General features: G+C 34.2%; 2 protein-coding genes across 3 annotated transcripts in view; one reads left to right on the top strand and one right to left on the bottom strand.

The window, feature by feature from the left end:
- Nucleotides 1-22,744, top strand: part of DHX36 (DEAH-box helicase 36) — a 59,941-nt gene extending 37,197 nt beyond the window's left edge. The window contains exons 13-25 of one of the 2 annotated variants that reach the window (XM_027092785.1): nt 2,685-2,740; nt 4,218-4,282; nt 5,006-5,149; nt 7,478-7,595; nt 8,593-8,691; nt 13,274-13,447; nt 13,596-13,682; nt 14,608-14,691; nt 16,851-16,950; nt 17,043-17,133; nt 19,801-19,921; nt 20,582-20,734; nt 21,135-22,744. In XM_027092785.1, coding sequence (XP_026948586.1) covers nt 2,685-2,740; nt 4,218-4,282; nt 5,006-5,149; nt 7,478-7,595; nt 8,593-8,691; nt 13,274-13,447; nt 13,596-13,682; nt 14,608-14,691; nt 16,851-16,950; nt 17,043-17,133; nt 19,801-19,921; nt 20,582-20,734; nt 21,135-21,320 — 1,478 coding nt within the window. In that variant the 3' untranslated portion in view covers nt 21,321-22,744. The remainder of the gene's footprint in view (nt 1-2,684; nt 2,741-4,217; nt 4,283-5,005; nt 5,150-7,477; nt 7,596-8,592; nt 8,692-13,273; nt 13,448-13,595; nt 13,683-14,607; nt 14,692-16,850; nt 16,951-17,042; nt 17,134-19,800; nt 19,922-20,581; nt 20,735-21,134) is intronic. The other variant, XM_027092786.1, reaches the window with a different exon arrangement.
- The window catches only part of ARHGEF26 (Rho guanine nucleotide exchange factor 26), a 181,122-nt gene continuing 158,415 nt past the window's right edge, over nt 2,764-25,470 (bottom strand). The window contains exon 14 of the mRNA XM_027092789.1: nt 2,764-3,397. Within this exon, the coding sequence (XP_026948590.1) occupies nt 3,366-3,397 (32 nt within the window). The 3' untranslated portion in view covers nt 2,764-3,365. The remainder of the gene's footprint in view (nt 3,398-25,470) is intronic.

Raw genomic sequence — 25,470 nt, forward strand, 5'->3', positions numbered from 1 at the left:
TTTCATTTGAGCTTGGTGGTCTTAGTCCAGGTTGGGTTTTTTCAAAAGTTGGATCTTACTTTTTTCTTTTTTTTTTTCCTTGGAAGTTCTACGTCAGAGATGAAGATGGTAGGTACGTAGTGAAGTTCCTTATTTAGTGTTATGGTGAGACTATTTTTCCTCTCTTCCTAAATTTGCCTAATAAAATTGAGTTCATAAAGTTAAGATGTTAGCTTTGAAGTTTTTGTTTTTCACTCACTTCTGCATTTAGTTGGGCAGAAGTTTGAATTTATCCGTTAGTCCACTATTTCTCAGCTGCCTATACAGCAGAGTCACCCATGGCACTTCATTAAAATGCAGATACCCACATCCCAGAATATTAGAATGTGACCTGAACATCTGAATTAAAAAAAAAAAGTCCTTAGGTGATTCTGATTGTTTAACAGCATGTTTACATCTTAGAGAAATGCATGGGAACATTTTTCTCCTATGAAATTCAGTTAAAGCTTTTTCAGGAGTCGTCATTAACTTTAACAAAGCAAATTCTATTTAGTATTTTATAGTTCTGAATATACTTCCTAACCTTACTCTGTTGAAGTGCTTTTGATACATTTTATTTTTACAGAACACTAAAAAATATCTTGATCTAATTTTATTGGCTAAAATATTTTTTATTCTTTGTTAAATCCCATCATGGTAATGCCCTCAAGGATTCTCTATAATTAAAATTATTTGTAATTATTAATAATTTAAAATTTATTAATAATTTAAAATTATTTATAATTAGAATTATTTATTCTCTAGCCGGAAAAATATTTTTATCTGATCACCATGATTCCTCTCTAATGAAATACTGCTTTCTCTTCTCCTTGTCATTGATAATCTTTCTCTATAGAAAAAGTATAGCCGTGATTGAACTATACAACCAAATTATTTTTTTAAACAATTGGAATACTTTTTTGGCTGAACCTTCCAATTTTGGCCTCTCCTTCCCCCGTCATAAACACTATTGTATGATCTACTTTTCGTTTTTAAAAATATAGATGTGTATATATTTTTCTAGAAAAATGCAGGGAAGATCATTTTGGGGGGAGTGGGGGAAAGGGTGTAACATACATTATTATAATTGACTTGATTAACTTTCTAATTGAATTATTCTCAAGGATGGAGGTATTAATTTATACTTCCACCACGAACTTAATTTCTTTTAAAGGAAATCTTTCAAAAATTTAACATACCTAATCGTTAACATCATCTGATAATCGTCTATAATCAGATTTTCTCATTTTTTTTCCCCTAAAGTGTCTTTCACAGCTAGCTTGCTCAGACTATAGAAAAAGTCAGACTGATAGATTGTTTACTGTAGTTCTAGAACATCACTCCCATCCTCTCCTTACTTTACCCATAGTGGAAAAGACTAGGTCTGCAACATTCTGGAACTGTCTGAATCTTTACGGTATCATTTCATTTGATCCTCTCTTACCTCTGTTCCCTTGCAAACTGAAAGTTATATCTGAAGGCTTGGTTCAATTCGAGTTAAGTATTTAGAGTTGATGTATTTCATATCATGTCACAGAGACAAGTAATTAAGAGCATTCTTTTTTAGCAATACCAATAGTTTGACAGCATTTTACTGCTTTTTTAAGTTCAGAGGGGTCATAGAGAGTCTATGGGGGAGCACCATGTCTCCTTTGAATAACAACAGTTCTTTATCTGGGGGAAATACAGCTATCTAGGGGTCATTTGGACACTCTTGCTGGAGATGTAAGTCAGGTTGCACTTTGGTAACTATATCTAACTGAAATTTACCCTTGCTTCCTTAACATTCTATCCTTCCCATTACTGTATTACATCAAACTTTCTGTCTATTGGCTAATAATCATGAATGGGCTTGAGCAACTTCATTTTGAAAGTTAAAACTTCTTGTATTCCTAACAATTTTTTTTTTAATGTGGGTCACTTTTGGAATGTATTACATTTAACCAGTGCTATTCAATTATTTTTAAATAGGACATGGAAATTTAGTAAGTAATTTGCTTTAAAAATTTATTCTTTGTATGATTAAAGTAGGATTACCCAAAGTCTACAAACATATTCATCCATATTAAGCAAAACCTTTGGTCTTCAGTTAGTGGTGGGAATGGAGTTAATGATTTTTTTAATATAATTTGAAAAGAGAGCTTCCAACTTTTTTAAGCATTCTTTAGGAATTTAGAATTAACAAAAAAATATTAACAAGAACATAAAAAGAATAAAGTTGGTCTGATTATCAGGTGGCTTAGCATCTGAATTCATTGTTCCATATATATATACTTTTTAATAAATTTATTTATTGGCTGCGTTGGGTCTTCGTATCGCGCGTGGGCTTTCTCTAGTTGCGGAGAGCAGGGGCTACTCTTCCTTGCGGTATGCGGGCTTCTCGTTGCGGTGGCTTCTCTTGTTGCAGAGCACAGGCTCTAGGTGCGCAGGCTTCAGTAGTTGTGGCTCACAGGCTCTAGAGCGCAGGCTCAGTAGTTGTGGTGCACGGGCTTAGTTGCTCCACGGCATGTGGGATCTTCCCAGACCAGGGCTCAAACCCATGTGCCCTGCATTGGCGGGCGGATTCTTAACCACTGCGCCACCAGGGAAGTCCCTGTTCCATATTTTTTGATGGAGCTTTTCTGCAAATATTTGTCTTAAAGTTTAATTTTCTTTTTAATTTTCAGACAGGTTTCTTATTATACCCTTACATTCACTGATGCCTACAGTTAACCAGACACAGGTATGTTGTTAAATTTATCTTTCAAACTGCGGCAGGCTTTAAGGACTGCTTATTGTAGGTTTTATTTTCTTTTATTTTTTTAATGCACATTTTCAAATAGTAATCCATATAAAAAAATACTTCTTTGAGAACCTTTGCAAATAAGTCTTCAGGGAATGATTGCACAAAAAGTTGAATAAGAGAGGCTAATCCACAAATCAAATTAGTTTTGTCAGCATTAGGGAAACGATTAAAGATTGGTTTTACCAAGAACTTGTTTGGGTTTCCTTAATAAAAGAAAAAGGTATGTGAATACCAATAAAAATAACTCAACCTAGAAATTAATAATCGACATGTACAGCTTGATATTTGAAATTTTGATTTAACAGAATTAGTACATTTGCAGGCATGAGATTTCAATAATGTATTATTATGGTTTTGGATGTTTTGGCTCTGTCAGATGCAGGGATTTCTCTAGTTAGAATGAACACTGCTTTCTCAAAGGCAAGGTGATTTTCTATTGTTTGCAGTTCCTGGTAGAATGAGATGGATCCATTTTTCCACTCTTTGTAAGAAAATATCATGACATTTTTTATTGAGAGCTTTTTAATATCCTTTCTGCTGGTACCTTAGTCCTGAGTAAGGCTCAGCCAGCTGGATTAGATACAGAGTGCATACCTGAGGGAAGAGAAGAGGAAAGAGAACTTTTGATTCCAAAGATTGGACAAAATTGTATCCAGTGTGGAGGTACTGCCATCTCTGACACCCTCACTGTAAATTATTTATTCCTTTCTTAGAGAATATGTGACTAGACTGGCAAACAACATTTTCTTTATTGATTATCATTTTTATAAACGAGGGGATAAGTTTATGCATTTTTTTTGCTTTTCACCCAAGGTGGTACTTGCCATCATGACATTGTAGGATTCGCTATGTGAAGGGGATTTTTTTTTTTAAATCCAGTCAAAAAGCTAGTATACGGTGGCACAGCCAGCTGACGTTCATTCTGATGATTGGGCATCTGCCTGGTTGGTTGGTGATCTTACCTTTATACTTTTGGGTAATTCATAATTCTTATCTTTAAACTTCTGTCCCTCTTCCTTAAAAGTTTGATGTACAATAAGACGTTTATACTCTCCAGCATTTGTTAAAAAACAAATTTTAAATTATCATATTTAAATATTATTAGTAATTTATATACTACTTAAATATCTATAAATTCAAATTATCTCTATATTTAAATTATCACATTTCATTGAAATCTTGTTTGTGGTAAGGTTCTGACATCTGTGGGAGATTCAGTTTGGTTTACCAAAAGAATTCTCTGGTATTGAAGATGATGTATACCGTATAAATATATCTATAAATATTAGATGCATATGTCAGTGAACACAGAATTGCTAAAAATGAACAGTTCCTGAAGTAATTCCTCTATTTGCAAGAATGATGTATCAGAAATTAGTTTACTTTTGGGATTTTGATGTATTTATTCTTACAGGTATTTAAAAGAACCCCTCCTGGTGTTCGGAAAATAGTAATTGCTACCAACATTGCAGAGACTAGGTAAAAATTGTTTTAATTACCAACTACTGATGATTACATTAGTTTTGAGCCCCATAAATTAACAACATACTTTAATCTTTTTCTTCTACAAAATACTTTGTAATTTCTTAAAAGTAAAGCTATTTTAATTTAGTTACGGTAGTGAACATAGGTTTCGTGGGGTTTTTTTCAGCGTATACTAATGTTCTAGCCTCTTTAGAAATAGCCTATTAAGTGGTTGTTTTAACGCTTTCCTAAAGAAGCATGGGGACTGAGGTCAGTTTTTCTGGTTGGGAGTAGAATTGTTCGGTAGTTTGGTAATTAGTTATATACAGCATTTAAAATATATTGTATTCCCTTGGAGGTACTACTATACCAGTATGGTAGCTGGAACAGATTGTTCTGTGGAAACTGATATTAAATCATGGAACTGGAGGGCTCATAAAGCTAGGTACAAAAGTCCTCAGGCAAGTTGTGAAGTTTGGCTGTAGGCAAATAAGAATTTAGCACATGATCTGTAAGATTGGCCCTATGTGCTGCCACTGAAGCTGCTGATGCTGCCTGTGATTTGGTGCTTGATCCCCCTTATGTTGGTAACTGGGAGGAGTGGTGAAAATCCAGAACTGCTAAAAATCAAATTGATTTAATAAAAAATGCTTTAAAATCCCTGTTTGTAGGCCTGTTATCGGTTAATGTATTCTTCATGTGTTTTTAACATTTTTTAAATATTTATTTTCTAAACAGCATTACCATAGATGATGTAGTTTATGTAATAGATGGAGGAAAAATAAAGGAGACACACTTTGACACACAGAACAACATCAGTACAATGTCTGCTGAGTGGGTTAGTAAAGCTAATGCTAAACAAAGGAAAGGTCGAGCTGGAAGGTAAGATGGGACCTTTGAATGAAGCCTTAAAAACAAAAAAATTTTGTGTAGCAAAATGTGTTGGTGGCATTTAAAAATATTTATTTAGGACAGTTACCTTTCATATTTTTTAAAACTAACTGCAGCACGTTTTTAAATGGGAAAGTTGTTTTAATCATAGTTGCTTTGGAAAAACTATCCTACCAAGTTTTCTATTTTATGATATTTCTACCTCTCATTCCTCAGTCTGCTTAATTAAAATTAATATTCTTTATGTTATTCGCTATATTACTTATAATTGTGTTTCTTTTTAAAAAGCATATATTACTAATAATGATAGCTATTAATAATATTTGAATGTCAGATCATCTCATGGATACTTTATATACATTAACTTGCTTAATCCTTACCACAATGCTATGAAGTATAGGTTATTATCTCTATTTTAAGGGTAAAGAAATTAAGGTACAAAGAAATTAAGTCATCTATCCAAAGTCACACAGTTTTGTAAGTAGCAGAGCCAGGATTTGAAGCCAGGCAGTCTGGCTCCACAGTCTGTGCTCCTCATGAGTATACTTCACAGCTGTGCTGGGTTTTCACTATCAGTTACCGATGAAAGCACAGGGAAAATACCTTTTCCCCACTGATGTGGTGATAACAGAAGAAATAGAAATATCTCTGTTTTAATGGTAGGAGAAAAGATTTGCCTTTAACACAAATAATTGCACTTATTATTTGTTGTAATGCATACTTCACAGTATTTTTACACTCTTACTCATATGAGTAGTAGAATCATGTCTGGAGTTTTAGAAGAGAGTTTTTATTTTGCCTCTTACACGTAGAATAAAAAGATTCCTATTAATCTTCAAATACTGCCTTAAGTAAAGAAAGGAGAGTTGAAAGAAAATTTTACAGACCATTTTATCAGTCCTTTAAGTTTGTACTATATCTTTAAAGCTCTGACTCACTTGCTATGATCTTTGCTGATTATCCCAGTATAACTTGACTTCCAGGTAGTTTATTAGATTATGTATTTGGTGCTGTTGAGCATAGTCACGGCTTAATTCACGAAGTGTACCTTCTAATCAGTTAACCAGGGCATACCTTGATTGGGGACCTAGCAGGATTAGAGTTTTCCCATGCAGACCTGTCATTACTGGATACTGATTCAAAAAGTATTCACTGTGGTGAATGGGTTTTGGCACACTTTGATAAATGAATAGTAAACACACTAGGCACACTAGGCCTTAGATTTGATCCATGAGAACAATTATGGAAATAGAGTAAATGAAGTATTACATTTTATCTAATTCTTCATCCCCACTATCCTGGTGAAGGTTAACTGTGGAATTACAGTGGGTTTTTTTCCTAATTGAAGTATAGTTGGTTTACAGTGGTGTGTTATTTTCTGGTGTACAGCAAACTGATTTCGGTTATACGTATATATGTATATATACACACACAGTGTTTAATTCAAATGGAAAATAGTCCCTTGTGGACTCTCTAGATATAAATTCCTTTAGCAAAGCTAATTAGATTGATAATTATGTTGGAGGCCAGAGCAAACTATATTAACTACGTGGTCCTCAGTGGAGACCCTCTTACTTTTAGTTTCTGCAGACATGTAATATACTAGATAATGGGTCTTGGTAGACTCATGACAGAAATAGGTAAGATTTTTAGAATTAATTTATTCCTATAGGAAAGGGCCTCCCCCTCCTTTAACAGCAAGCGCCTACAGAAATATTTTATTCTGCTTGAAGATGAATGAATTCATTAACCTCTTCATATCTGTCCTTAACATTGTACAAAGAATAGTATCATTAAGGTCACTAGGTGCAAACAATAACCATTTCTGACATCCCTCTGAGAACTCAATAAATAGCACATACCTAAAAGCTTTTAAAATAATATAGACAGGTTAACATAATACCGGGATTATGCATTTTATATTTTATAAATATATAAATGTATTTTATATTTTATAAATATATAAATATATTTATAAAAATATAACATAAAATGCTCACAAGGCCCAAAGAGATTAACCTACGTATACTGCTGTTATTGTGAATAGAAGTCTGGAATCTGTAAGATAGAAACAGGGAACCAAATTATTGGTAGGGGGAGGCAATCCTGTATCTTTTAGAACTAGGACTTAGGGTTAATGGATTTAAGCTTATTCAAAACAGGTGGGGAGAAAGAATATGTGATTAATAAAAATGAAATAATAAGTAAATTAGTTATGGTGTGGCTTGAAAGAAATATTGACTACTTCCCCTGCCTAGTCTTTTCTCTGGAGTTCTAAAAAGTCACTGATAATACACCCCCCGCCCCTTTTTTTTTAAGAGTTCAACCTGGTCATTGCTATCATCTGTATAATGGTCTTAGAGCAAGCCTTCTAGATGACTATCAACTGCCAGAAATTTTGAGAACGCCTTTGGAAGAACTTTGTTTACAAATAAAGGTAAATTAGCTGGGAGAGTTAAGAAAGTAAATAGGGTTCTAGTTTTCAGCATCTTTTATAGAGGAAAGTAGTATACTAATCTGCCAGAAAGAATTTTTACTGTGCATTTGTTTTTCTCTGTGTGTTAGTACGGTTGATCCTTGAACAGCGTGGGGATTAGGGTTGCCAAAAATCCACTTGCTGCCTTTTCTGCCTCAAAAACAAAGGAATTGATAAATGACTCACCCAAGGGTGGTTAGTTGAAACAGTTTGGGTAGAATCAGGACTCAAACCCTAGTTCTTTTGATTCTACATATTGTGACCTCTGATTGAACACAAACCTTTCCCCACGCTTAATTTAAAAATCTGTAAAATAAAAATGCAAGTACTATATTTATTGAAAAAAAATTGGTGTGTAAGTGGACCCATGCAGTTCAAAAAAGGTCAACTGTAAATTATATTTTTTAAAGCTTTGATCAGTTATTGACTAAACAGTTTTAAATTACATACTGCTCTGGAGCCAGACTACCTGGGTTTGAATCCCACATCATCCTGTGGCAAGCTGGTTCTGTTATATTGGGCAAGTTATTTAAATTAACTTCATATAAAATTCTTAGAACAGTGCCTGGCACATAGTAAGTGTCCAGTAATTGTTAGCTACTGTTGTTATGTCTTAAGATCCCTCATTATAGACTACTTACCATTTTTTCAGCATCTTAATGTATTTTGATAAAATTAGCTGCCTTATTTTGTAGGTAATTGGTAATCAACTTGTTTGTTGAGATTTTAACCAGCTACTTTTCTCATTAATAGAGTTGGTGGGTGTTAGAAAGTAGTATGTTGGCCTTTAAACATGTTTTTATAGAATCACAAATATAATTTTTACTTATTCTGGTAAAATAACTAACTTGAAAATCGTGTATAGGTTTGATGCTTTATTTTGAGTCAGTGACACAGGCAGGATTAAACTGTTATGTCAATATATGATATATGTTTAATTATATTTGTCTCTCCCCAGATTTTAAGGCTAGGTGGAATTGCTTACTTTCTGAGTAGGCTAATGGATCCACCATCGAATGAAGCAGTGTTACTTTCCATAAAACACCTGATGGAACTGGTAAGTTTGATTTTTAAAAAAATTCTAACTTAGAGTGTTAAAGTAAGTAATCCAGCTAATTATAAAATTTACTTTCATTGTGGCAAGGTAGGCCAATGAATGTGCAATGCCAGATTGATTCACTTTTTGGCTATTCAGCTTGGAATATGAAATATAAATTAGAAAGTTATAAAATGATACCTTTGTGAGTTTTCTTATACTGGGCTCTTTCCACACAAGTTTTTTCATTATAGGCCTGATTTCAAATTACATAAAATTTTGAAATCTTTCAGTTACTGGTCCTCTTCATTTGTATTCTAGAAATGAATTTGGTTGCTTTATTCTACTCTTTCTGATTACCATAATGTTTTTAGAGCTTTTGTCAAATCCAGGTAACTTAATAACAGTGTGAACATTTTATAAAGGCAGCTCTTCTATTTTTGAAGGAATACTAGCAGGTGGCTTTTCTCCAAAATATCCTATCCCCCTACCTATCATTTTATTCTTACAGCTTTTTCCCTTAGATTCTTTTATGAAGTCAGTGTTTTGAGGAACTAGTTTCAGTGTCTTAGTCAAGTGACCACTTAGTTGGTAGCCATCCCTTCATGAGACCATGTTGAGAAGCGGCACAGGACTGGAGAGAATTAGTGAGTGAGTTAACACCCAAAGTGGAGAGAAAGAATAGAGCTGTGCGTTCCAACACAGTAGCCACTAGCCACAGGTGACTGTTTAAATTTAAATTTTGAATTAAATTACAAATTCAATATCTTGGTCACACTTGCACATTTTAGATGTTCAGTAGGCACATATGGCTAGTGGCTACCACATAATCAGTGCAGAAATAGACATTTTTGTCAATGCTGCAAGTTTGTTGGTTAGTACTGGGCTAGAGGATGCTGAAGATGTATTTTACGTATTTCAATTTTATTTGTGCCCATCCATGTAGATAAATTTGAGAATTTGGTCCATGTAAAAATAAGCTCTTAATGTGAGTATTAAGTTGTTTAAATGAAAAGCATTGTAACTTATCTGACCATCTTTGTTGGAATTTGGATTAGATTTAGTGAGGTTACTGGTATTTTAGGGAGCAGTGCGGTTTTACTCCTGACCTCTCTTCCCCTCCAGACTTTTATCGAATAGAACAGCAGTAGAGGGCTACGGGGTGATTAGAGAATCAACGTATTATTTGTGGTAGAGACAGACAACCAGAGGGCGGCTGGAGTCTGAAGCCAGAGTGGGATGACTTCCTCTCCCAACTGAATTTAAGAACCAGTCTTTACTTAGCCATTTGTAGGCAACGAAATTGTGAAAAGGCTTGGAAAATCCTTGCCAACAGTAGGGTCTGAAGCCTACATTTTGAAAAAAAACTTCTTATTGTGCAATACAGCATGCCCATCCAGGGTAAAAGAGTAAAACAAAAATGTCCAGCTTAATGGTTTATCACAAAGTGAGCACTCTTATTTTTATTCATGTCAAGAAGTTAAGAACATTTCCAGTATCCTAAAAACCAATTTCCTACCCTCGCCCAATTACTCTACTCTCAGGCTCAAAAATAACCTCTATCATGACTTTAATGGTGGTCTCTTGCTTGTTTTTCTTGATGGTTTTACCATACCAGTATACATCTTTAAAGAGCTCAGTTTAACTTGGCCTTTTGCGAACTTTACATGAACTCACACAGGATGTGTTTTTTTTTTTTTTTTGCAAGGGGGAATGGGGTTCTGTATTCTTTCACTGAAACATTGTGAGATTCATGTGCATTATTGCTTTCAGCTATAGTTCATTCATTTTCATTTCTTCACCATATTTTATTATATCACTACTGAAAGGCATTTTTGTTATTTCCAATTTGAGGCAGTTACATATAGTGCTGGTATGACTGTTCTTCAATATTTATTGTTTCTTGGTGCACGTGTTTAAGTATTTCTCATGGGTGTACACTTGAGTGAATTCACTGAGTCATAATGTATGTGTATGATTAACCTCGGTAGGTAATGCCCAACCATTTCCCAAAGTTGTCAAACTACTTACACTCCTACCAGTATCAGTGGTAGGTGAGCATTCTCAGCTCTATAGCATCACCAACCTGTAGTCTTTTATTCTGAGCATGTTGATAGGTATGTAGTAGTTTTGTGGCTTTAGTTTGCATTACCATGACTGCTGTTGAATTTGTAGGCAGCTTTTTATGCTTATTGCCCATTTGGATAGTCTCATTTATAAATTATTGATGCCTGTTTTTCTATTACATTGTAGGAGGTCATTATATATTCTTTGTGTACTCTTGATCTGAGACTTTTGTCAGCTGTGTATTGCACATGTCTGTGTTTTTACCTTTTCACTTTCTAACAGTGGTTTGATAAACTGAAATTCCTAATTTTAATGTGGTCAGATGTATCAGTCTTTTTCTTTATTGTTACTGCTTTTTGTCCTTTAATAAGTTTTTCTCTACCCTGGGGTCATGACGATATATTGTTTTAACTTTGTTTTCTTTTTCACACTTAGCTATATAATCCATCTGCAATGGATTTGTGTGTGTGTGTGTGTGTGTGTAGGTGAGGTAGGAATCAAAGTTTTTAGATATGTAGAGCAGTTGACTGAAACCATTTATAGAAAAGTTCATCCTTTTCCTCTTTGTTCTGCAGCCATAGTCATAGATCAGGTGTCTATGGATTTATTTGTCCGTTTGTAGGCTCTCCTTTATTCTATTGGTGTATATTTCTATCTTGAGCTGGTGTCACACTGCCTTAATTATAATATTGAGTCTTACCAAACAAGAACATGATCTGTCCCATTGATTTAGTTATTTAATCTCTTGGTGTTTCAGCGTTTTCTGTGTATTATAGAACTTTTTAAAAGATTTATATCTGGTTTGTAGTATTTCTGGATTATATTCAGACTTCAAAATTTTTCATTTTCTTGTGAGTCTGATATACAGAAATCAAATTGGTTTTGAATGTTGACCTTGCATTCATCAATGCTATGAAACCCACTTACTCTGATAACTATATGTAGATTTTTGAGTACACAGTCACATCTATAAATAATTGCAATTTTATTTATTCCTTTCCAGCTGTCATCCAGGATCCTTAGTACAATGTTGAGCAGAAGTGTTATGATAGTGTGCACTCTTACGTTCTTATTCTCAAAGGAAAACCTGTCAAAAATTCGTTGAGCATGTTTTTTGAAGATTTTTGGTGGAAACTATCAAATTAAGGAAGTTTCTATTCTTAATTTACTAAGAGATTTTTATCATGCATGGATAATGGATTTTATCAAATACCTTTTCTGCCTCTAATGAGATTATACAATTATGCTGTTTTTTTATGTTAAATTTGTAATATATTGAATTACATTGATTTTTCAATTGTTAAACCAACTTTCATTCCAGAAACAAACCTATCTTGCTGGGATTCAGTATGCCATTATTTTATTTTGAGTTTCTCATGCGTAAGATTATTTAGTTTCCCTTTTTCCAGATGTCCCTTGTCCAGTTGGTACCAAGATTATGCTAGGCTCAGAAAACAAGTGGAAAGGTTTTGTTTTGTTTTTTTCCTATTCACTGAAAGAGTTTTTATAAGATTGAGGTTATTTCCTCCATAAATGTTTAGTAGAGATCTTTGTCTAATGAGACATTTGAGTTATTTTTGTTCTGGTTTTTAATTTAAATTTTTACATTTTTATACAGTTTTTAAAGGTTACACTCCATTTACAGTTATTACAAAATATTGGCTATATTCCCCATGTTGTACAATACATCCTCGTAGTCTGTTCTACACCCAGTAGTTTGTACCTCCCACTCTCCCACCCCATAACAAACTAGTGGTTGGTTGCCAGTGAGGGGGGGTGGGCAATTGAGTTATATTTTTTATTATTTTTGTTGTTGTTCAAATCTTGTTATTTTGAATGTGTACTAGACATTGTATTTACAGAGGTCTTTGTAGATAAAAACTTGGAGCTTGGGGTGATGGTAATTTCTTCCGGAGAGGATTTATGTTGCTTCTTCTGGGAAAAGATGCCCCAATGTTGGGTTCACTTCCTTGGACTTCTGTCCCTCCCCTAATCCTGGACTTGTGATTTTTGTAATTCTTTTGTAACTCCTCAGTCTTCAAGCAGCTTTTCCATCTGTGCTCAGTAGGATGATTGGATCAAATTACCTAGGTAATCAGAGCAGAAGTCACCCCGTTGTGGGGGGTTCTAGATAAATATTTTATCTCTTGCTCTCCTGTCTCATGTCTCCTAAAGTACTAGAATCTAGGGGCTATGCATTCTATATTCCAAATATGTAATAGTGTCTCATTTTTTGTTTTATTTCTCCTACAACTCTTGTACTTTACTGGGTGATTTTATTTGAAGACTTACTGGTGTGTTATTTCTCTCATTTCTCTTCCACCATTTATAGTAAAGCCAAGTTGTTTCTGTTTAAGTAAGTTTCTAACCTTTGCTGACCTCAAAACTTATGTTGCAGACTTATGTTTTGATGAAGAGAACTAAAGCTGAACAATATTAGGGCATTTGGACTTAAGAGTGGCCTATTATATTTTTCTTAAGCAAACTAAAATGTGGTGCTTACAATGTGTTTTAAACATAAGCTCTTACTTTACAGAACGCTTTGGATAAACAAGAAGAATTGACATCTCTTGGAGTCCACTTAGCACGATTACCAGTTGAGCCACACATTGGAAAAATGATTCTTTTTGGAGCTCTGTTCTGTTGCCTCGACCCGGTGCTCACCATTGCTGCTAGTCTTAGCTTCAGAGATCCCTTTGTGATTCCACTGGTAAGAAAGATACAAGTAAAAGCCCAGGTATTTTTAGATACACAGGGTAGTTGTTTTCTTAGATAGATTTTTCATTGGCTTTTTATTAGAATGCCATTCTCTGTTATATACCATCAGAGCAATTTAAGTTGCCTTCATCTGTTTTAAGGGAAAAGAAAAGGTCGCAGATGCAAGAAGAAAGGAATTGGCAAAGGATACTAAAAGTGATCACCTGACAGTTGTGAATGCATTTGAGGTAAAAGGAATATCTTTAAATTTTAAAAATCTGTATTATAGTTATCAGGAATAAACTGCTAAGTGAGAATGCCTAAAATTAGGTGAACATTTGGAAAAAAATTGTACATCATTTTTCAATTTTGTGATAGCTCATTACATTTACCCTTTTGGAAAAAAGTCTATATTTGTGTTTTGATAACAATAGAACAAGTGAACAATTTATTTTAAAATTTTATTTGCTATTATTCTTTTGTATCTTTGTCTTACATTTATGACAGAAGGTCCCTTTTCATTAATAAACTATGCATGTATTCAGATTTAACATTTTTGATAGAGCATGATAGTCATGTACACTATTCAGGATAAAGAGACTTTTTCTCTTATAGACAAGCTTATCCGAGGATAAACATTTATCATCCATCTTTGCAACATTTAAATGTAATTTGGTGTATAGAGACAGCATCTTTTTACTGTAGTTCTAGTCTCAGTTTTGTACTACCTATTATGGGAAAGTTTATCCTTTTGAGCTCATTCAGTATTTTCTTTTTTCCCATCTTCCCTCCTTCTCTAGCTTAAAGCAAAGTAAAACAATATATTTTTGAAGTTGAAAATATATAATAGCATTGAAATTTGTTCAACAGAGTGCTCATTTTGATTAATACAATCATGTACAGAATGATGCTATTTTATGTAAAATGCACAGTATGTTACTATATAACTTGCTCTTTTTTGTGTAAAGAAAGGTCTGCAAATTCAGTTTTGGTTATCTCTTAACAACTAGGATCATGGGGAGTTTATGTTTTTTTAGTTTGTTAATTTGGAAATTCTTTGAATTTTTTACAAGAAAATGAAATATCAGTAGAAAGTAAAATTATTACCAAAATAAAGACAAACTGGTAAGCAGTCTTTGCTTTGGGGAACAATATCAATACTTTTCTTCATAGGGCTGGGAAGCAGCTAGACAACGTGGTTTCAGATATGAAAAAGACTATTGCTGGGAATATTTTCTGTCTTCAAACACACTGCAGGTAATGGTGAATGTTTTGAAGTGCTTCTCATATGTTAGGTTAGGGACTTATATGTATTTTGTGTAGTCAAATCTATAGCAAAAAGTTAAGTTTTTGCTTAACTTTTGTGTGAGTGTGTCTTATGAAGTTGAATCATTATACAGAATCATAAAAGGAATCTTTATTACATCAACTGCATCAAAACAAAAAAAGGTGTATAGCATAATAAACAAAAAACTAATGGCTAAGAAAAAAAATGAGCCCAAAGTTTAGCAGGAAAACACAGAGAGGCTCGATTACTGTTCCTGCACCATTTTGATGATTCATCCTGAAAATTTTCACTAATACTCCTAAAATCTGTTTTAAAATCTCAGAGTATCTTTTCTTTAACTTTTGGGTAGGTATTTTTATCTTCAACTGACTTAGTGTAGTGAGAAAACACTGGACAGGAGGCACTTGTGAAATAGAAGAAAGTGAACAATTAACAGGGCAGATGCACATCAGACTTCAGACTCTGCACTGAACTGGAGAAGTGATCTCAAGCCAGTGGGAGTAGAAATATCCTCACCTTCCCCCATTACATGTACACTCCATCTTTGTGGCATAGATTTAACAAATCTACGGGAGTAAAAGAATCCAGAATCTAGAATATTTAATCAAAAGTGCCCAAACATTAACAGAATGAAAAGAAGGGTAATAACTCTGAAAGATACTACAGCCAATGGAAAAAAAGGTAATAGGTGTCTCTACATGGAAAATTTAAGAGTAATTGAATATGTATTTAGAGATATATTGTAAGAACATTTCCCTTAAGTGGAAAAAATGAAGTACAGTATGAAAAAAGATGGTTGAATCCAACCAAGTGTTTTTTGAAAATATTATATCCAGTCAAGATACTAATTCAAGTATAAAGAAAAATGACAGGCATTCAAGAAAGCACTTGAAATACTGCACCCATGAGTTGATCTTGAAATATTTACTGACAATGAAATGCTGCCTATTAAGAAGTGAATCAGAAAGAATTCAGGAATGGAGAGTACATGCTAAGTCAGCTGGTGGTAGATACTGAAACTAAATATGGAAAAATGCAAAACAGTATTGGGAATTATGGATACAGAATAAGGGTTATTATCCTGAACAATATAAAATAATGGTGATAGAAACCAGGAGATGACCTAGAGAGTCAGTTATAAGAGAATGTAGGTGGGCAAACTAAAGTCACATAATTCATAAAAGGGATATATACTTAAATGTGACAATTTTAGGTCTCATAATCTCTTACTTTAAGCTCGCAAGGATCCTTTATTAAATATCTCATGATTATAAGAATGTTAAGATTCATCTAGTTCAGTTTCATTTCTTTTTAACTTCCTTAAATTGAACTAAAATTAATTTGAATGCTTTTGTAAAAACAGCTTCTATATTTACGTTATCCCGTTATTAGGATAGCATTTTTGTCTAATTCTTCTGTCCGTATAAATGCATAGTAAGTGTCTGCAATATTTACTTAGTTAATGATATTTCTGACAGTATTGCGATTAGGGTAGTCTTCTTTTGTACTTTGCTATACTACTTGAATGCTTTTTATAATGAGTCACGTATCATTTTTACCCAAAGAGTGATTTTTCTTATAAATAAACACAAGAAACAGGCCTTAAGCTTTTGTGCCAGGATGTAACAGTAGTTAATTTTCAGTAGTACATATATGGATGTTGGTTATTTTCTCTATGCTTTCCTGTTTTGTTTTGTTTTCAAAATATGGGGTAGAGAGCAATTTTGAAAATTATGAGCCTTTTTGTAAACTGAAGTGATCCTTAAACATCGGTTGTTATTCCCTACAGCAGGCAAGCCTTAAGATTGGACAATAAATATTTTTGGCTTACAATCCATATGGTTTCTATTGCAACTGCTCACCTCTGCCATTATAATGCAAAAGCAACCAAAGATAGCGTGTTGATGAATGGGTGTTGTTTTGTTCCAGTAAAACTTTATTGACAAAAACAGGTTTTTATAAATTTTGTAGTTTACCAACCCCTGCTCCAAAACATCACATTTTTGCAAAAGTGTTTCATAAAGCAGGGAAAGCTCAAAGCTAAATTTATTTATGAGTACATGCTTTATAACCCCTATCAATTTGTGTGAAAGGTATTCTAGTTCTGTTTGTTACCATTGCTCCCTAGATGCTGCATAACATGAAAGGGCAGTTTGCTGAGCATCTTCTTGGAGCTGGATTTGTAAGCAGTAGAAATCCTAAAGATCCAAAATCTAATATAAATTCAGGTAAAGCAGAAAGTACAGTGTAAATAACTTGCTGCTGTTGTCAGTTGTATCCATATTTTACTTTTTCTTCTCTACCTTCCCACCCCCAATAGATAATGAGAAGATAATTAAAGCTGTCATCTGTGCTGGTTTATATCCCAAAGTTGCTAAAATCCGACTAAATTTGGGTAAAAAAAGAAAAATGTAAGCATTGAAGATTATTATGAATTATTTGTAGTTCTCTCAAACTTTCGAAATCCTCTACTGCAACAGGGCTTATATTGTACATTTGTTCTTACTCATAATAGGGCCATATTCTTGTTACTTTTGGTCATTGAAGAGAAGGCAAACTGTTTACCATGGGCATCACTTTCCCTCATAGCACATCCCTGGAGTCTGCTGCTTCATCACCCATTTTTCACAAAGAATGTTAGTGAAATATAATATCAATGTAAATATGAGAACAGTAAGCCAGCTATACCTTGTTTAGAGTAAATTTTGTTTCAGGATATTTTTTTCCTCTTTTTTTTTTTTTTTTTTTGGCGGTACGCGGGCCTCTCACCGCTGCGGCCCCTCTCGCCGCAGAGCACAGGCTCTGGACGTGCAGGCTCAGTGGCCATGGCTCACGGGCCCAGCTGCTCGGGCCCAGCTGCTCCACGGCATGTGGGATCTTCCCGGACTGGGGCACGAACCTGTGTCCCCTGCATCAGCAGGCGGACTCTCAACCACTGCACCACCAGGGAAGCCCTTTTCCTCTCTTTTAAAACAAGTAATTTTCTACTTGAGATCTTTGAATAAAATTGTGGTGATTTTACTATTTTGAGAAATAAAGTATAACTTTAAATGTATGTACAAATAGAGTCAGGCTTAGTTGTAATTGGAGACAACAAATAAGGCATATTTTTGCCCAGTAAAAGAATTCATTCCAGTGAGGAAAAAAGAGAAACTGAAAGTCACAAATGGCTAGTGGTATGTGAATTGGTGCCATGCTTTTGGAAGACAGTTTAGATTAGAATTATGTATCAGCAGTCATTAAAATAGTCACTGGCCCCGTGGATTCATAAGTGAATATTTGAATTTAATATTTTCTAAGGAAGTAATTCCAAATGTTTTTTGACAGGTATATTATAAACAACATAGATGTCTAGTAGCAGTGGGGAAATTATGGTTTTGTAAGACCATATTATATGGCATTTCTGTTAGGCGTGTAAAACATCACTGTATATTGACATAAAATATTTGAACTGATGTTAGATGAAAAAGTTGGATGTTCTGTAAACATGAAAAAATATAGACCTCAAAGATAGCCTAGAGTGCAGCAGTGCAGTGGTTCTCAACCTGGGTGATTTTGCCTCCCTGGGGACATTTGATAATGTCTGCAGACATCTGTGGTTGTTATAAGTGGAGGAGTATGTACTACTAGCATCTAGTACATAGAGGTCAGGGATGCTATTAGGCATTCCATAATGCACAAGACAGTCCCCCACAACAGAAAATTCAATATGTCAAGAATGCTGATGTTGAGAAACCCTATTCTCACGTGGAAGATTATGGGTAACATGAATTTTAATCACTGTAGTTGGATTATCCACATTTTAAGTGATCTGAGTACTTTTTTGACATCAGTACTTTGTCAAATTCTTCTTCATATCTATCCCTAAACTTACAGGTAGCTTAACAGAGAGACTCCTTGAAATACAAACATTTTATATATCCCTCTGCCATCCTGGGAAGGCTTTATGAAAGAAAGGTAGTTTCTTTGGGTTTATGCTTTGTTTTGGTCTAGTCAGCACATTTTGGCATACTGGCTAAGAGTTTAAGTTTTTGTTGGAACACATCTGTGCCTGTTTGTTCACATGTTGTTTGTGCCTGCTTTCCACCTGCACTAGCAGAGTTGAGTAGTTGTGACAGAAGGTCCGCAAAGCATAAAATATTTTCTCTCTGGTCCTGTATAGAAAAAGTTTGCCAAACCCTGCTGTTCTGGTGATGTAGGGTTGCAGGATGGCATTGGTTAAATTGACTGTGCGGTGAGGAAAAGCAGTTGCTCATTTTATTCTGAATAATGGCTCATGACTGTGATTCAGATTTTGGTAGACATATTATGGATTCCTAGAACCATGAAAAAGACGCTCTTAAAAACAAAGAGGAAGGATTAATGGATTATCAGCTTTATTCTGTAATTACCACTGACTATATAAACTATCAGACATCTCCCTGTTGAATAATATTAATTAAAGACTCCTACAAATTGAGGTGAAATTTTTGTGACTATCAAAGGAAGGACCCGTAAAAATGGAGAGATTGAACTAGAGCTGTGTACATTTATTCCAAGTATTCCTGTTTTGAAGGGTGGGGGGAGTTCAGTGAATGTGAGACCATTTAAAACGTATTTTAGAATAGGTTTTTAAAAACCAGTTTTAGCTAACTCCCTTTTAAACAAAATTCTTCATTTTAAATTTTAGATCATTTCACAGTTACTCTGTAAATTGACGGTAAATTATCAGTAGCATGATTTACAGTAAAATGTACAGACTATTCTCTTGGTCTGATTCACTTAGAATTATATCAGGTATTTCATTTTTTGTACTTTACTGGTATAGTATATATACTAACATAATTAGGGAATATTTTGTCATCTTTCTAATATGTTGAGTAATTACACCTATAAGAAAAGGATTTGTTGTATGATTTAGAGTACTCTTATTTAGCCAATTGTTTTTCTATGTCTTATTAAAACAAAAATTCGGAAATTTATATTGCAAAAATAAATTGAACTCATCTGTGGAGTTTGTTTTGATTCTGGGATTAGTTTGGAATCCTCCGGAGTTTTGTTTTGTTTTGTTTTTAAACTACATTTTAACTTTTTTTAAGGGTGAAAGTTTACACAAAAACTGATGGACTAGTTGCTATTCATCCCAAATCCGTTAATGTGGAGCAAACAGAGTTTCACTACAACTGGCTTATCTATCACCTGAAGATGAGAACAAGTAGTGTAAGTGAATACATAAAGTAACCATGGGTCTGAATAACAGTCTGGTTGTATTTTTAAAATTGTATAGTTTTCATAATTATAAACAAAATTCTTTAAAAAAATTTTTTTTATGACATGACTTATACCTTCTTTAAGCAGATAACCTATACTTTTAATGTGCAGATCTGTCATGATGTATCTTTGTATTTTAATTAATTGGGATGGTTATTTGATTTGCCTAATTTTCTTTCAGAGCCTGCTTTCAAGACATACTGGCATCTTATGGTATATAAGAGTTTACACTTTTCAGAGAATTTTGTTGGCCTGTCAATATACAAGTATTGGTCAGAATATTAAGTGGGAATTCTGTTAATATATAAATAAAAAGAACTTCAGCTACATTAGTGTTTTGGTTTTATCACTTAGGCAATATTTTGTTTACAGAACAGTGCTATTGATTAAATTGAAACAAAAATATAAAACTCCTTTGTTCTCTGAAGTAAGAATGGCTTGTTTAAATGGTATTTCTTCAAATTTAGTCTCTGTAATTACACTAAAAGGATAATACCTGTTTTAGAAGGAAAGCACTAATAGATTGATACTAGTGATATTATTGAGTTAATGTGACAATAATTCTTTCAGACTCCTTAATGTATTTATTTGCCTTAATTCTCATTATAGATATACTTGTATGACTGCACAGAAGTTTCTCCATACTGTCTCTTGTTCTTTGGAGGTGATATTTCCATTCAGAAGGATAATGATCAGGAGACTATTGCTGTAGATGAATGGATTATCTTTCAGTCTCCAGCAAGAATTGCCCATCTTGTTAAGGTGACTGACTTTACATGATTGTCTTTGATTCTGCATACAAGTTAGTATGTGGTCTTGTGGTTTTGTTCTTCCAAGTGTTATACATGTTACGTTAAATATTTCTTGCTTTATTTCAACAGAGGAAATTGTGCTGAGAAATTGATTCATAGTTTTTCTGAATTGGTTTTTGAGATAGTTACAGACCAACCATTCTAAATGGCTCAATGTGATAAAAGTTTGAATTTTTTTACTTAAGTTGGCTACTCATAACCACACTTTAGTTAGTTGCTCATTAGATATTTCAGTCTTTTTGTATAATAGCTTATTAAATTTCTTGTACCAGCTGAAGTCACTTTCATTTATTACATTGTTTGATAGTACATCTGCCTTTGTTGAACATGTATAATTTTTCCAACTTCAGGAATTAAGAAAGGAACTAGATATCCTTCTGCAAGAGAAGATTGAAAGTCCCCATCCTGTAGACTGGAAGGACACTAAATCCAGAGACTGTGCAGTACTCTCAGCTATTATAGACTTGCTCAAAACACAGGAAAAAGCAACTCCCAGGAACTTGCCACCACGATTTCAGGATGGATATTACAGCTGATGGCTTTTCTGTGGTGCCCTGAAAAGCCAGTTTGATAGCCATTTTCCATCATGGTTTAACTTTTGAGTAGATGTCAAACCCCAGGACATGAATAATTTTCATGTGTAAGGTAGAAACCTTCAGTAGGTAGTAAATAAAGACTTAATGTGCATGAGTTAACAGTGTCATCTGTAGCTATTATAAATATACCATAAAAAAGTTACTCTGTAGTGGTCATGTCCACATTTTGAGAGTATTCCTCATATATTTTGAATGTTGTACCACTTGAGAAATTCCTTTGTTCTGTTATGAAAGATTAATCTCTCTGCCCATAATGAATGAGTATAGAATCAGTAAAAATAGAATGGTTAGCCAAAAAGCAGTATCAAATAAGAATTTGAACACATCCACATTTCTTCTAATGAAACTTCTATCAGAAGTAAATTAATTTGTTGTAATAAAGCCCAGTATTTAATAAAATGTACAGTGTGTAAATCTCGGCTAGCTTTTTGGGTTGCTTTCTGCATCTCCACCTATCCCTTGGTTTATCTGATGGTTTTTTATCTTAGAATATATTTGTACCACTTTTACATCACCCTGTGCAGTGTAATGTAGCAATTGAGAGCATGGGTCTAGAGCCTATCTAAGTTCAAATTTTAGCTCCATCACTTACCACGTATCTTAGGCAAATTACTTGGCTTCTCTCTGTTTCCTTTTTCTTATCTGTAAAATACAGGTAACAATTATGAGGATTAAATATGTTTTCATATGTAAAGTGCATAGACTAGTGTCTGGCATGTATTGTGTACTTAGTTACAGTTATTATTTGAAACATTTTTTTAAACAATCCATTATGTTAGACTTTTCTTCCCCATGCTCTGAGTGCTACTTTACCCTCTCAGCCAGTGGAAGCTAGTGTGACATGTACTGTATGTTTTCAGCCCTGTCAGATTTTGACAAATACTGTTGGTTGCTATCCAACAACAATTTTGTCCCTCCCTTCCTGGTTGCTTGTTCATGTGTCCCCTCCTCTGTGCAGCCTTGTTCCCAGGGATGTTGGACCCTCTTCCCCAAGGGTGAATTGGATTGTTCTAAGCCAATCATGCATGGTCTTTTTCTCCTTATAAGTAACTGATGAGGCATGAATATGTGAGCCTGTCCTGGCTAATGGAAGCTGAGAAGAGAGCTGCAAGGGGGCATCTGAGAAGATTTTCCTCACTAATAGACTTAAAGAAGGAAATTCTGTGTTCCTCCTTTGAACATTGTTTTGTCTGACTCTGGCACTTGGAGCTGCTGCAACCCTCTTAGGATCACAAGGTTGGCTCAGCAGGCAGGTGGAAATCACCAGAGTCCTTGATAATGCTAGTGAGCTGTTGAATTATCCAGACTTTGCAACTGCCCTGCACATGGACTTATTCTGATGTAATAAACCCTTCTTTGTTCTAGCCACTTTTAGTAGGATCTTTTGTATAACTTGGCAGAAGGGTATTAACTGAAACACATACTATCCGTTGTTGAGTGTTGTTTGCTGAGGCTTCTATCACTTATTTTGTGATCTAACAGTCTGACCCTATGTCTGAGAAAAGTTGTAGTACTGGAAATATTGGGAAAAAATAGACATAGGAAGATCATCCTGCTACACCCTAAAAACTACAGATTGTATTGTGCCTTCCAAAGAAGCCAAAGGAAAGGAGTATCATATGATGACTGGGGTTGATTGATAATTCTATGGTGATCTTAACAGCACTGGTTCAGGTACTGCTTCCATTTCTGGGAATGTATGTCAACCTATCATTGCCTTCTAGGGTTTTGAATGTATTTGTGTGTTCTAAGTCCATTCTCTTGGCTAGTATCCCAAAAGTGATCTGCCTCTCACTGAATTCTTATACTGGGTCATTTTGTGGCATATTAGTTTTGCCCCTAAACTGAAGGTGATAATTAGGTCCTATTCTATAAGAACGTGTGTTTTTATGTTTGTGCTTTTTTTTTTTTTTGGCTTGCTTTTACTATCCAGTTTAAATTCAGTCAGTTGGCCAAAACGGTCTCGGCAGAAAGCATTTTAAAAATCTGTAAAAACAGATTACTAGTTAATTGGCTGCATGTTCATAGACAAATATTTAATCTCCATAAATGGGGAAAATGTTCAGAGAGATCAGAGGAGTTATTATCACCTCCAATTTATGTCTTCTCTATAGCCAGTCAAGATGGAAATTTTGCCTGAAGGTGCTATTTATGTTTTTCTTTTGTTTACAGAATAGGGTGTTACTTAGTGAAAAATGTATTCCAGGTCTCAGAACTATCTGCTATTTGGTAGTTTTAAAGAATAAGATACTAAATTACGAAGAAAACTATTTGCCTCACCATTCTGAGTGGTACCAAGGATAACTCTTAAAAAAAATGACCCTGAAAGAGAAACTTACAGAAAAACAAAACAAGAAATAAACCACTGGATAATCTTTACGAAGTGTCTTCGAAAAGTGAGTCCATGCGACACCTTCCTAATTCGTTAACTTGGGCAAAAGCTCTAGATACATTTATACCAATATTGCAAGTGATTTTCACGTCTTCATTTTCAAAACAAGGTCCACCCTACAAGTTAGAAATCATAGAAGAGCTGTAGGAAGAATTTATTTTCGTACTCTGTTACCCAAAGTAAATGGTAATTTTCCTTCCCCTCTTTTAGCTCTGAGTCTGTGTATATTTTTAAGTAACTGTGATCATGTAGTGTAATATATTTATAATATGCTAATTGTTTTTACATGGCATTTTTATTCTGATTTTTAAAGTACATATTCATTATAGAGTATCTGGAAGTGCAACATATAAAAAAAATGTTACCGCTGTTACAAACTCTTTTTTAATAAGGTTTAAGATATTATTTTATATATAATAAAGTTACCCAAGTATAATTCTGTGAATTTTGTCAAATGTATAAAGTCATGTAATTGCTATCACCACAATCTTGATATAGAACATTCCTGTCACCTAAGAATCTCCCTTTTTCCCCTTACAGTCAATCCCCTGCTCCCACTGGCAACCATTTGGTCACTAGTTTTGCCTTTTCTAGAATTTCAAATAAATGGAACCATATGTAGTCTTTTGTGTCCAGCTTCTTTCACTTAACATAATGCTTTTGAGATATTTATGTTGCTGTGTATATCAGAAGTTAGTTCATTTTTTATTTAGTATTGCATTGTATGGTTGTACCATAGCTTGTTTATTCACCTGTTGATGGACTTCTTAGTTATTTTCAGTGTTTTTGCTATTATAAATAAAGCTGCTATGAATATGTGTATACAGGTCTATGTGTAGATAGATGTTTTCATTTCTCTTGGGTAAATACCTATGATTAGGATTGTTGTGTCATATAAGAAATTGCCAACCTGACTTACAGAGTGGGTATACCATGTTTTATACACCCACCCTCCATATAGTATGGTTCCAGGTGTTACAAGTTCTCACCAGTACTTGGGTATTTTTAGTTATTTGTTGTTTTGTTTAATTTTTGCCTTTAACGGATGTGGAGTCTCATAGTTTGTTGTGGTTTTGTTTTTTATTTCTATTGAATATAATCATCATTGATGAGCATATTTCATGTGCTTACTTGCCATTTTCCTTGGTTGTCTTATATACTTATATGTGTGTTTTGATTTCCCACCTCATATGTTAAGTAATTGGGGCTTTAGGGATATATCTGATTAAAAAGAAAAAGGATTATTCTTTATGAATTTTAGAGCTGCAGAAAATTTTAAGTTCATTGACCTTTAAAATGGCAAAATGTGCCACTCTTCAATTGGCTAGTACAGTGGCAAGAGTTAAGCCACCGTTACCAAGTGCCAGAAGAGAAAAGCACCAGTTTTAGGGGTCCATGATGTCAGGAGGTTGCACATCCACCATGAGATGATGAATAGGGCATAATACAAAACATTTCTGGTGTGGGTCAAGGCATGGGAGCGAAGGAAGACGGCTGATGTGGAAGCACTGCAGAGCCAACCTTTAAGACTGCTCAGAGTTTTGGTAGTTTGTGGTTTTCAGTGAATTGGCCCATTTTATCTAAGTTGTTAAATTTATGTCGAGTTGCTTGAATATCGTCTTAACCCTTTTATATCTCTGGAATCTGTAACAATATGTGCTCTTTCATTCTTGACATGGACAGTCTCTTTTTTGGTCA

Source organism: Aethalodelphis obliquidens, unplaced genomic scaffold (genome assembly GCF_003676395.1).
Source record: "Aethalodelphis obliquidens isolate GAN/ISIS:26980383/991018 unplaced genomic scaffold, ASM367639v1 scaffold81, whole genome shotgun sequence".
In the NCBI taxonomy this organism is placed as follows: Eukaryota; Metazoa; Chordata; class Mammalia; order Artiodactyla; family Delphinidae; genus Aethalodelphis; species Aethalodelphis obliquidens.